General features: G+C 51.1%; 1 protein-coding gene across 1 annotated transcript in view; it reads right to left on the bottom strand.

Annotated features, from left to right (window-relative positions):
• Positions 1–12,989, bottom strand: part of AFAP1L2 (actin filament associated protein 1 like 2) — a 107,300-nt gene that overhangs the window by 9,635 nt on the left and 84,676 nt on the right. The window contains exons 6-10 of the mRNA XM_023206651.1: positions 9,721–9,926; positions 7,979–8,158; positions 4,149–4,238; positions 2,192–2,276; positions 1,572–1,676 (exon numbers count right to left, since the gene is read on the bottom strand). Coding sequence (XP_023062419.1) covers positions 1,572–1,676; positions 2,192–2,276; positions 4,149–4,238; positions 7,979–8,158; positions 9,721–9,926 — 666 coding nt within the window. The remainder of the gene's footprint in view (positions 1–1,571; positions 1,677–2,191; positions 2,277–4,148; positions 4,239–7,978; positions 8,159–9,720; positions 9,927–12,989) is intronic.

Here is a 12,989-nt window from a genome sequence, read left to right as displayed (position 1 = left end):
ACACGTGCAGGAGGGGACGCACATGCAGGAGGGGTTGGAGCTGCAGATCGAGGAGGGGACGCGGGCACAGAAGGGGACGCAGGTACAGGAGGGGATGCGGGTGCAGGAGGGCATGCGGGGACAGGAGGGCATGGGTGTCCAAGTGTGTCCTGGGCTGGCACCGCCTCTGGGCTTCCTTAGAGTCCCCCAGGAATCTCAGCTTCAGAACCCATCAGACACCTTCCCTGTCCTAAGAGATTGGAAGCTGCCTGAGCTTTGGCCTGCTGAACCAGGCGATAGGGTGAAAGTGCACAGCTGCCTTCCTGCCTGGCCCGGTGCTGGATACACAGTGGGGATCATGCATATTGCCAAGCCATATTAACACAAAGTGGTAGAATTAGAGACCAGGACAGAGATGCCACACACACCCATCACAATCCTCTGGACTGAAGGGAACTTTGGATCATGAGAGGTGGGATCTCAGATGCGTTAAGCACCCCCACAGTCCTGGGAAGGACAGCAGCTGTGGTTCTCTCTGCCCTCCCCTAGCCACAGGGAGCATGCTTCACTGGTGAGTAGACATCCAGCAATAACCCAGCCACATCTCTTAAACAGTGACTCACAGGGACCGGGCTCCCAGGCCAAACATCATGCCCCCTGAGGCCACTGCCTGGCACCCTGGCTGGAGAAGCAGGAGAATGCAAAGATACACCCCTGTCTACTGCCTTCCTAGCCCACCCCCACCACCCTGCCAGCCTCAAAACACAAGAAAACTCAGCTGGGACTCAGGAAGGGAACCCAGAGATGGGACAATGGCCTTCAGGCCCCAGGAAGGATGACCTCCAATGTGGGACCAGCTTGGGGATCAAGATACCAGGCCCACCCCAAGATATTTCCCAGGAAAGGCTTGTCACTCCTCCTAGCCTCAGTTTCCCCAAGTATGAGCTAAGGCCGTAGAGATGACTTCTAAGAGCCTTCCCGCACCCATACCCTCTGCACCAGTACAGGGTTCTCATTGTCCCCTTCATGGTCTCGGCTGTTCCCATCTCAGAGTCACTGCTCCTGTCCACAGCTACCATTCCGCTCCTACATGTCCCTCAAGGCTCAGGGCCACAAAGCCATCTCTGACCACAGGGCAAGAAACGTTCTCTCTGTCCCTGAGTCCCGATAGCTACGAAGATGGCACAGTGCATGCTTATGGGTATAAAATCATCACCTCCCTCAGGCAGGCTGTGAGCTCTCAGTACTGTGCCTGCCATCCTTCTGCTTGGTCCCCTTTTAACACGGTCCCTGCCATACCCTGTAAATACAGATCAAATGAACATCATTTTTAAAAGAATTCTAGGAGGACACCAATCAGTTACCCTTCACTTCCACAAAGGCCCCAACAATGCAGCAAGAGAGAGTTGGATCAGGCATAAAGAACTGCCTGCAGTAACAACAGATGGGAATCTGACGGCTGCAGGCTCTCCATCCCTAGAGATGTTCACGAAAGACCTAAAACCCCCTGCCTTCACTGTCTGAGCTCGCCTTCCTGCAGGCTCCAGCCCAGGGAAAGAGCCTCTGGTCCCGGAGGTAGCTACAATTCTTACTGGATGTCTCAAGGGACCTCTCCACAGGCTCCAGTGAAGTGGATTTCTTCCTGCCCAGATTCATTAGGTTGCTCAGTTTGAGGCCAGCAGAACATTTCTTCTTGACTGTCAAGATGAGACAGAAAGCAATTGGTATTGCACATGGTCCACCCGCGTGCCCATGAGAGATGGAAAAAATAGCAAACCCATTTCCACTCCATCCACCCATCCCTCCCCGCTACATATGCGCACACATATGCACACGCACACATCTCCCCAAACCAGGAGCCGCAGGCCAGAGTCAGGTGTCTTTAAAGTCACACATTCAAGAGGGGTACACAGACTTCTTATAGAATATGCAACCACTTGAGAATCTTTACAGACTGTACTGGCTCAAAGAGATTTGAAATAGGGTTAGCAAACAAGAAGAGATGGAAGAACGTTCTATCCCCAGCATTTCATGAAGCTTAACTTCAATTTGGCCATGTTTCCCTTTTTCCTGGATCTATTAGCAGTATTTCCAAGTAGTTTATTAATGGGAGGCCATGTTAGAACCAGCTGCTAAAACCCATTAGGGTTGAGCCCGATAGCCCAGTCTCACAGCCTGGGACACCATTCCCCTCCCGATCACACGATGTTACCGTCTTTGGTTTCTGGGACCTCAGGGTGGCCATCCACGGAGCTCCCATACTCTGAAGCTGACAGGTACTTCTCAGCTGTATCTGGCTATGGACAAAAGAGACATGAATGGGGATCACTGGCTGGGAACAGTTACCTTGGAGACCACAATTTAAGGGAAAATAACAGATGGCTCTTCGTCGTATGCCAGAGGTTATATGCCTGAGCAAACCCCTGCCGGCCACCTAAACGGCAGAATCCAGGTCGCTGGTAGGACACTGGCCCAACTTCCAAATGGCTGCTCAACCTGATGTGACGGTGACCCTGTAGCCAGTGGGCAGGGCAAGCAGGTTGCTCAGGGGTGGCATTAGAGTGTGCGTCCCCGATGGCGTTGACTGTCAAGCTAGCAACCACTCATACTGAAGTGTGAAGAAGTCTTTTGAGAGCTGACTGTTCCAGCAACGCGAGCTGGTTGGTCTGCACAGGAGCAGACCATGTGATCTGAGTCCTGGCCGGAGCATTCTGTGGCCAGGCTGGTGCCCGAGTGAAATGAGCCTCTCTCAGCCTCACTCTGCAGGTGTCACATAGGGGTGACATCCCCGTCTGCTCACAGGGCTGTTGGGGACTCAAGATGATCCCTAGAAAAGTGTAACAGCTGCTGCTGTGAGAACATGAAACCCTCAGAACGTTCCAATCAAGCTGTGTTTAGAGCGTCACCGACTCCAGACCTCTAGAAAACAAGCTGACGGCCTCCCAAGCAACAGGACCGGCCTTAGGCAGGGTCCAGGGCCAGCAGTCCCTGGCCAGGGAAGCACTGCATGTTGAATCTTTAGGGACAGCTCTTGATTCTCACCCCAATGTGAAGAAAACCCAAATTCGTTCCAACTTTTGTTTTCTTGTCAGTGGCCAAGGAATAAATGAGACAATGAAAAATGGCTGCTCCTGAGTCACTCTGGAATCTGGAGGGACTGTGGGCTATTTCTCCACGTGGGATGACCTATGCCTTCTGGAGAGTAAGTGGCCTCCTTTCTGCTCCAGCCCTCTGTGTGCCTCTTGTTTTCCCCCTGCCGGGGTGGGGACCCCAAGAGGAGCCACAGTGACGTTCTGACTGGTGTGTGTGTGTCCACACTTCAGGACACCTACCTGCAGGTACTCAGGGACAGGAAATGTGACCCCACAGGTGACAATCCTCCTTTTGGCCAGAACCTAATTCAACTTCTTCAGCCTTGACCTTTAAGCCCAAAGCTCCCCCAAAGTACCATGCAAATGAACACTACAGCCCTTTGGTTGCAATCAGCCTTGAGACAGTACCCCAGACCCAGAGGCCCTACTGAGGAATAAGGGGGAAGGAAGTGCCTCATAAAATCAATCTCCCTATTTAAGAATGCAGGCCAAAGTGACTTTTGTTCCAATAAACCTTTCCTCGTCCCCCCACCTGCCCACCCCCAGCACCCACAAGCAAGAAAATATTTTTGGTCTGTATCTGTTTCCTCCATTTTCCTGCCAAGCTAGAGTTGCTGCTCTTTTCCAAGCAGCGTATGTTTCTTTTCCTTTTTTTCTTTTTTTTTTTTTTGAGATGGAGTCTCCCTCTGTCACCCAGGCTGGAGTACAGTGGCGCTGTCTCGGCTCACTGCAACCTCCGCCTCCTGGGTTCAAGCGATTCTCCTGCCTCAGGCTCCCGAGAAGCTGGGATTACAGGCACCCGCCACCATGCCTGGCTAATTTTTGTATTTTTAGTAGAGACAGGGTTTCACCACATTGGCCAGGCTGGTCTCGAATCCCTGACCTCAGGTGATCCACCTGCCTCAGCCTCCCAAAGTGCTAGGATTACAGGCGTGAGCCCACCGTGCCCGGCCTCAAGCATTGTATGTTTCTTATTAATTGGACTGAAATATAAAAACGAAGCTCCCAATTTTATACTTTTAATTTTTCGAGAAAACATGGAAGGAGATTCTCCCTCCAGGCAGGGCAGAGGCTTACTTTCTGGCAGTTAAAGCGCTGGGCATCCGAGGTGTACTGGTTTCCTTCAGATGCTCCTTCGGAAGGCAGGCCGCTCACTTCCTGGATGACCTGAGGCAGGAGGGAAGCCGTTAGCAGAGGCTGAGGTCCTCCGGCCAGCACTCACAGCCAGGCCGAAGCCAGGGGCCCTGCAGGTCAGGGGAGAATGGTGGAGGTGAGAGAGAAGAAGAATTTCCGAGGAGGAGGGCCCCTACCCCAGCCCCAAGGCCTACATGTGGCCCCAGGCCCAGCTGGGCAGGCTGCAGTGGGGAGGGCTCATTGTTTAGGCTCCTTTCTGCAGGTCCCACGTGTTCAGGGGCATGCGAAGGGGGGCCTTGGCAGCAAAGGCCAAAGATGACCAGAGCCACAGCCCAGGGCTCCATGAGCCCCTTTCCTGCCACCACTCCAGGCAGGACTACTGTTCTGTTGTAGATGTGACGAACAACTGCCTTGCTAGACGGTCCCTCTGGCTTTTCAGAGGGCAGGCAACTCTCTGTGGAGTCTCCACGCTGCCTGAGGAGCAGGCCTGCAAACTGCCTTGTTCCAATGACCCACTGGCTCTCCCGACTCGCCTGCCGCCACCCACCCACCCACCCGCCTCTGGGAAGGGGCCTCCCCACTGGCTTCATTGACCAGTGGAAGAAGAGGGTCTCTCTGTAAAGGCTGGACACAGAGAGGCTGTGCCTTCTGAAAGCGTTCTTGTCTTTGAAACTCCAAGCAGAGGCTATGGGGCAGGGGTCTCAGGAAGAGGGCGTGAGACTCTGGGGAGGGAGGCTGGGTCCAGAAAAGGGTGGGTGAGTGGGTTTGGGCCGCTGGAGGAATGGAGCCTGGGCTGGGGGCAGATGCAGAAAGTCAGCAGTGGCTCTGACTATGCAAAGCATTGCCTCCATCTGAGCCAGGAGCACTTCCTTCTTCCCCGGGGAACTCCAAGGGTGACCAGAAACACGCTGCCCACCTGGAAGCCCTTTGGAGGTGCAGAATTAGTTAGAGTGATTGCAAAGATCCTCCTCTTTCAGTCTATGCCTAGAGTAGTTTGTGGAAACGGGTTTCAAATCAGAAGAGCCCAAGAACTCCAGTTCGGGACTGTGGCCCACACTGAATATGCAACCCAGTGTCAAGGGAAGAGCGCAGGCACTAGAGTTGGCACCTGTGTGACACTGAGTCCGAGCCTCAGCCACTGCATCTGTAAGCTGGGACAATACCTTTGCCAGGAGCCGGCTGTGAGCACTTGCATATCAAGTACCCAGGCACACGATTACCATCCCTATTAGCTTGGGCCAGATACACAGATGCCCCTGCCCAGAGAAAGTGCCACTAAGCCAGGAGTTCAGGAGTGGGGTGGGGGCAGGGTCATGCTTCCCGGGAAAAGCCCTGCCTTGTGCCTTCCTTTACTGGGACCCTCGTCCCATAGTCAGCAGCTCCCGTTTACTGCCATATACCTGTCTCACCCTGGGCACGGGAGTGAGCATGCAGAATTGGGACACAGAGGCCCAAGGAAGGTAGATGGGGTTCACAAACCCAATGCAGCCAGGTGAAGAGCCCATCGGACAGGCGGACCAGCCCCTACTGCCAAAACGCAAGAGTGGGCAGCTTCTCAGAGCAGGCATTTCCAGCCAAGTCCATCTCTGCACTTATCTGACCGGGGGAAAGGGTCTGTCTGTGGAGGCCAGACACAGAAAGTCTGTGCTTTCTGAAAGCGTTCTTGTCTTTGAAACCACCAGCAGAGGCTGTGGGGCCAGGGGTCTCAGGAGGAGGGCGTGAGAGTTTGGGGAGGGAAGCTAGGGCGCAGGGAGAGGATCGGTGGATCTGAGCAGTCAGAGGAACAGAGTGGGGAACTGGGAGCAAGTGTGTGTGTGTGTGTGTGTGTGTGTGTGTACATGCATGCACAATGCATGCATGAACATAAATGTGCATGCAAATGTGCATACATGTGCATTTGTCCATGTGTGTACAAATGTATACATGAATGTGCATGTGTGCATATATGTGTGCAAATGAGTGTGTGTGTGTAGTGGGTGAGGATAGGGAGGGATAGGAGCCAGGAGACTGGGGTAAGAAACCAACAGCCCAGAGCTCTGGGTCCTAATCAGCTCTGCAGCCCAGGACAAGCCCCCCACTCCCTCTGGGCCTCAGTGGTCTTATCCGTAGTATCCAAGTTTCATGGAGCACTCAGTATGTACCAGGCACAGTACTAAGCACTTTGTGCATATTAAAGAATCCAGTCCCAAATCACTCAGCTAAAAAGGGGTAAAGTCAGGATTTGAACTCAGAGCCCTGGCTCTTAAATGCCCAGGGCTGGCCTTTCAGAGCTTGTTAGCTCTCTCAGGAACCCCACCCCACATGGAGATCTGTGAAGCCAAACCACAAACCTGTCTATGCACTGGCCTTTCTTTTTCTACATACCACTGTCTTTCACCACTTGAAGATTTTGCAATAAAGACTGAGATACCTGTCAGCACCTTCTAGAAGCTTGGTTAGGCCAGGCCTGGCATTTCTAAAACAATTAGTGGGTTTACAAAAACAGGCTGGCTGCTCCAAATCTAGGGTACTCAACCTAGGGATGGACCAGTGCCTCAGGTGGGTACATTTTGGTCATGTTTTACTGAGGCGGTCCAGATCTGTTTCTGACAGGCTGGCCAAGGTGGTTACATTTAGCTTGGTGGCAGGTGGAGTGGGGTGGGGTGCAGGGTAGATAGAATGCTCCTGTGCTGAAGTGGTTGTGATGGGAGTGGGGGCAGCAGGAAGGAGGGGAGGGGCAGCAGGAAGGAGGGGAAGGGCTGCTCTGGCTCTTGCTGGCCTCACCAGAGTCCCTGCTGGGTTTGGAGGTCCTTGTGGAATTGGGGATCCATTCCTGGTGCAAACTTTACACCTGCTGGAAGCATCAAGCCCAGCTTTTCACCTCCCCAAGTGACTCATCATCATCACACCCGGGGAAGCGTGGGCAGAGTGGACCACCACAGGCATTTGCGGTGGGAGGAGGCACAGCACTGCATCAGACGGGCCTAGGTCTGAGAAGCAATGCTGCCACCACTTGGCAGATGACTTGGATCCGTCACCTCCATCCTTTGAGCCTCAATCACCACTCCTGTAAAATGGTGACATTAACATTCCCCAGCCATCCCCAGTGTGGTTACATGGGATAAGTTGCTAATAGTCCTTGGTCTATGGCAAATACATGGCAAACGACAGCGACATATATTCTTCTTTAATAAGGAGGTGGGGGAGCTGGGCACGGTGGCTCACGCCTATAATCCCAGCACTTTGGGAGGCCGAGGCGGGCGAATCGCGAGGTCAGGAGATTGAGACCATCCTGGCTAACACGGTGAAACCTGTCTCTACTAAAAATACAAAAAATTAGCCAGGTGTGGTGGCAGGTGCCTATAATCCCAGCTACTCGGGAGACTGAGGCAGAAGAATGGCGTGAACCCGGGAGGCAGAGTTTGCAGTGAGCAGAGATCACACCACAGCACTCCATCCTGGGCGACAGAGCGAGACTCCGTCTCTAAATAAATAAATAAATAAATAAGTAAGTAAGTAAGTAAGTAAGTAAGAAGGTGGGGGATGCCTCACTAGAGGCAAAAAGGGAAATGGATTTCAACTGTACCCAAGTCCGGGCTACTGGGGATTCAGACCTAGCAGCAGCATGCTGTAACCCATTTGCAGAAGACAGATCACTACCACTTAGAACACAGGAAGCCCTGCAAACTTGAAGGATCACAAATCTTCTACCCCTGACCCTATCATCCATCCCTTTAGAAAGGCTGGGGCCACAACTCTAGGAGCCCCTCCAAGTGGTCTGGTGTCCCCCTCACCCTGAGCCACTGCTCAGCCTGGTCCTTGCTCTGCAGGCCCAGCACAATCACATCGGCATTCATTGGCGTGATCTTCAGCTTGTGCTCCTTCTTCCGCACTTGCTTCTCCTTGTGAACGACGCTGCTGCCCAGCAGGTTCACATCCAGCTGAGGGCTGTGGTCCTTGGAGGATTTGTAGCACTGGAAGGAAAGAGAGAAAATATACCACTTTGCCAGGGCTGCCGGGCGGAGGTGATGTCTGCAAAGGAGGGGCCGCTGGACGTTGCAGGACCCACCAAGAGCCTGACTTTACCCAGCAAGACTTAGAGGCTGGACACCCCGAAGCAGGCCTGGAGCCTTAACCTCAAATATCAGCAACTCCTGTTCTTCAAATCAGATTGTCCCTCTCTCCCTCAAGCCTCCTTCTCACTGGCCTCAGCCAAGGATGATGCTCCAGGATGCTGCTATCCAAATGGTTCAAACCTGCCCCAGGCCTGGGGGGCCCTAAAATACGTCCTTTGTGGACACCTTTCAGTTCTCCAAAGTGGACAGACTTTCACTCTTTCTCCACCTCTCTGCATTGCTTGCTTGGCTTCTGGAGTAAAGGATCCATAAGGCACAAACACTAAGCTTCTTCTCTGCCTAGTTAGGAAGATGATGTGTTAACAAAGAAAGGAAGGGTTCTCTTCCCCTACCAGAGAAAATACTTTACCTCTTGGCTCCCTATTTGTAAAATGGGGGAAACGTTACAGGCTTGCTTAAAAGGATTACCTGAAATAACATTGGCACGGAGCAGGGCCTGTTGTAACTAGGCAAGAAAAGGTGTTTATAATAATTCCGTGGAATTTCAAGTCAGGACACGCAACTGGGAATTTTAATTTAAAATAGCAGGAAACAGGACTGTTGTCAGAGTAATATCTGGTTCCTTGCTGGGTCTGGGCTTATAATCAGTAATTGAAAATATTGTTGTTTCTGAGAAGATACCTAGCATTCTCATGCTGCACAGATAAAAACAGTAGCAAGGGCCGGGCGCAGTGGCTCACGCCTGTTAACCCAGGATTTTGGGAGGCTAAGGCAGGTGGATCACAAAGTCTGGAGTTCAAGACCAGCCTGACCAATATGGTGAAACCCCATCTCCACTAAAAATACAGAAATTAGCTGGGCGTGGTGGTGGGCACCTGTAATCCCAGCTACTCAGGAGGCTGAGGCAGGAGAATCGCTTGAATCCAGGAGGTGGAGCTTGCAGTGAGCCAAGATCATGCCACTGCACTGCAGCCTAGGTGACAGAGCAAGACTCTGTCTCAAAAACAACAAACAAACAAAACAACAACAACAACAACAACAAAAACAGTAGCCAGAATTGGGGCTGGGCTGGAGGAGTCTGACTGGACTCCAGTGGACAGGACATGAAAAAGGACCAGGGGACAGAAAGATGTATCTGTCTCACAAAGAGGAGGATGGGACGGGGACGGGGGAGGCAGTGGTAGTCACAGCCCTCTTTGAGAGCCTGGTGAAACTGCTAGACCTCTCTGGTTCAGAAAAAGTACATTCATCCATACAAACAAAATCCTGTATACAATTTCAGGTTAGGGAGAAGTTAAAATCTCCTGATATAAACAAACTCGAAACCTCTCGGGTCAGGGACCATCCTGTCTCTCCTTCCCTGTCCCTGCCCCTCCTTCCCTGTCCCTGCCCCTCCTTCCCTGTCCCTGCCCCTTCCCTTGAGAGGAGCGGGGGGACAAGACAATGTGAGGCAGACTGACCAGAAGCCTGTTGTCCTTGATGACACAGAGCTGCTTGGCCCACTGTCCCAGCCACTTCTTGCGCCACAGGAAGGCGCAGATGCGGGCATCGCGCATCAGCTCGATGCCAGCCTCCGGCGAGGGCCACTGGTAGGGAGCCGATTTGCCCTTGCTGCCGTCCTCTTCATCGTAGGACTCGTAGGAGCTGCTCACAGCCTCTCCGTCCTCTGCAAGGAAGACCAGCTCAGTCAGGGCCCCATGGGGCAGGGGACGGTCCCGAAGCAGCATCACTGGGGAGGGCAGCAGGCAGGAGCAGCAGCGGCCAGACCACAGCCCCCGACTCTCCCTGCCCTCAAACCAACCCCACAGCCACCAGCCAGATCCCAGGGCTGGCTTTCCTGCCCCCAAACCCCTCAGCGAGGCTTCTTGGATGCTGCCTCTGGCCACAAAACACACATAACTTAAAACCAAAGTCTCTCCCTTTTCCTCCTCAAATCCTGTCATTCCCAACTCCACAGAAACCCTGAGAAGACACTGCCCCATAGACCAACTGTTTGCTCTTGATAAGGCCAGTTCTCCTACTCAGGGCCTCTAATTCCTCAAATGAAAGCTGAAGGGCGTAGGGGGGGATGCTGCCAGCTTCTCCCAGGCCTGGCCTCTGGCATTCCAAGGGCTCAGGAGGAAGAGAACGCCATCTGCACTCCACCTGAGCTGTGTGCAAGGCAGGCCTCTGATGGCCACTGGCCTGGCTGGGCCTGGCTCAGTCCTAGATCTGGGGAAGGGGCTGTGGCTCCTCAGAAATAAAAGTCCAAATAAACCACGGCAGGAAATACTTTGTGGGCAAAGGGGCCACCTTCTTCCTCCCAAATACCCTCTCCCAGTCAGAGCCCTTTTTCAAACCTCCACTCATAACCTCCATAGACACTGCTTGCCTTCCCTCCCTAATACCTCCTGGCACAAATGTAGCTCCTTTTACTCATTTCTAACTTAAACCCTTACTCTTTTGTTGTTTCGAAAGAATCCCAAAACTCATCAGAGCACACATCATGCACGATTCTATGTATACCCCACCCGCCTCAGTTTCTAGTTTCTGTCCCCACCACCCTGCAAGAGCTGCTGTTCCCAGGTCCCACTGCTCTATTCAAGGACAAAACAAACGTGTGAATCAATCAGTCAATCAGTTCATCTGTCTATCGATTGATCGATCTTTCTCTCTCTCTATTCATCCATCCATCTATCCCTGAAAAGCAGGACACGGAGGAAAGGGAACCTCAGGATTTCAGTCCAACCCCTGGCACAGGAATCCTGTCTATCATACCTTGATGCTCTGCCCGAATTTCCCAGGGAGGGCTCACTGTCTCCTGACACTGGATACTCCCATTCCCAGCAGCTCTGTGAGTTAGGAAATGGACTCAGCATCTATCTCCCTGACTTCTGCATGGCAGTCCTTGTTCTCCCTTGAGTCAGGCTGAATGACATTCTGCCTTCATTCCCATGACACCCTTCAGAAGAGGACCAGCCCAGAGGCTCCTAAGTCTAGGCAGAAGAATCCAGAAGCCCTTTCTCCTATCTGTATAGCTAGATAAAATATTGTTGATTTTACTAAGAAGCACATTTGATTTTACTAAGAAGCACATTTGAATTAGAATATAGAAAAATGGGATGAGGCCCCTGCAATAGTTACTCTAGCAACAGTGCCAATGAAAATGTGTTTCAATGTTTCTAAAAACAACATTTTAAATATTTTAATATCAGTTGTCTTTAAAAGTCGTGTGCCACTACTTCTCTTTATGGCTTAATATAAAAGTGTATAATTTATACCTATTAAATAAGACTGAAAATAGCAGTATCATCCAGGATGGAACCCTGAACTCTTAGATTACAGGTGACAATGTAATTTAACACAGGCTTCTCAGAAAGCCGTCTGGCAGCCTGTTTGAAGAGCCATAAAAACACCCATACTCTTTGATCCAGTAATCTCAGTCCTGGTATTTTATCCTAGGAAACTAGTTTTTTAAAAGAGAAGGGACCAGGCATGGTGGCTCACGCCTGTAATTCTGGCACTCTGGGAAGCCGAGGCAGGTGGATCACTTGAGCTCAGGAGTTCGAGACCAGCCTGGGGCAGCATGGCAAAACCCCACCTCTACAAAAATTACAAAAATTAGCTGGGCATGGTGGTATGCACCTGCAGTCCCAGCTACTTGGGAGGCTGAGGTGGGAGGATGGCTTGAGCCCAGGAGACGAAGGTTACAATGAACTGAGATCATGCCACTGCACTCCAGCCTGGGCAACAGAGTGAGACCCTGTCTCAAAAAAAGGGCAGGGGTGGGGAAGAATGTTACATGCGTTAGGATATTCATTCAAGTGCTGTTTAGCAGTCAGCAGAAGGGGACTGGGTAAGTAAAGCATGATTTTACCCACTTAGGAATCTACTATGCAATTGTAATCAATTAAAACTCTGAAAACTGGTGTGCAGAAAGCACAATTAGAACTATACATGCAAATAGATCAGCACTGCAAGGCAACACAGAAAAAGCTCAAAACAGTTGATTTGATGGGTGGTAGGATCAGGGTGATTTAAAAAATTTTTTCCGTATTGCCAGTATTGCATTATCTGTATAATAAGCGACATTTAAAAAATGATACACTGTCATTGGGATTCTTCCTTCAGTAAGAAAAATTAATGGAGGAGGCTACAGAGTTTAGTGTGAAGAATTTGGGTAAGTCTACACTGTTCTGCTCTTCTGGGGTTGCCCCACATGTTTCATGAAGAATTCTAACATTTGCCCATCCTCGTCCATGGGAGTATTAGGAGGCTAAGAACAGCAAATCATTAACAGGACTAGGTATGAAAGAAAAAACATTGAGAAAAAAAAAAAGAGGCTGGGCATGGTAGCTAACACCTGTAATCCCAGAAATTTAGGAGGCCAAGCTGGGCAGATCACTTGAGGTCAGGAGTTTGAGACCAGCCTGGCCAACATGGTGAAACACTGTCTTTTCTAAAAATACAAAAAAAATTAGCCGAGCATGGTGGTGGATGCCTGTAATCCCAGCTACTCAGGAGGCTGAGGCAGGAGAATTGCTTGAACTAGGAAGTGGAGGTTGCAGTGAGCTGAGATCACGCCACTCCACTCCAGCCTGGCTGGCAGAGTGAGATTCTGTGTCAAAAAAAAAAAAAAAAAGAAAGAAAGAAAAAAAAAAAACAAAAGAAAAAGAAAAAAGAACAATAAATCATACTCCTGAAGTAGCTCGGAGGAAATTTAGAGCAAATATAGTAATAATTGTTTTTA

Source organism: Piliocolobus tephrosceles, chromosome 9, assembly GCF_002776525.5.
Source record: "Piliocolobus tephrosceles isolate RC106 chromosome 9, ASM277652v3, whole genome shotgun sequence".
Classification (NCBI taxonomy): Eukaryota; Metazoa; Chordata; class Mammalia; order Primates; family Cercopithecidae; genus Piliocolobus; species Piliocolobus tephrosceles.
The sequence above is the reverse complement of the archived record's forward strand: the minus strand, read 5'-3'. Positions and strand labels throughout refer to the sequence as shown.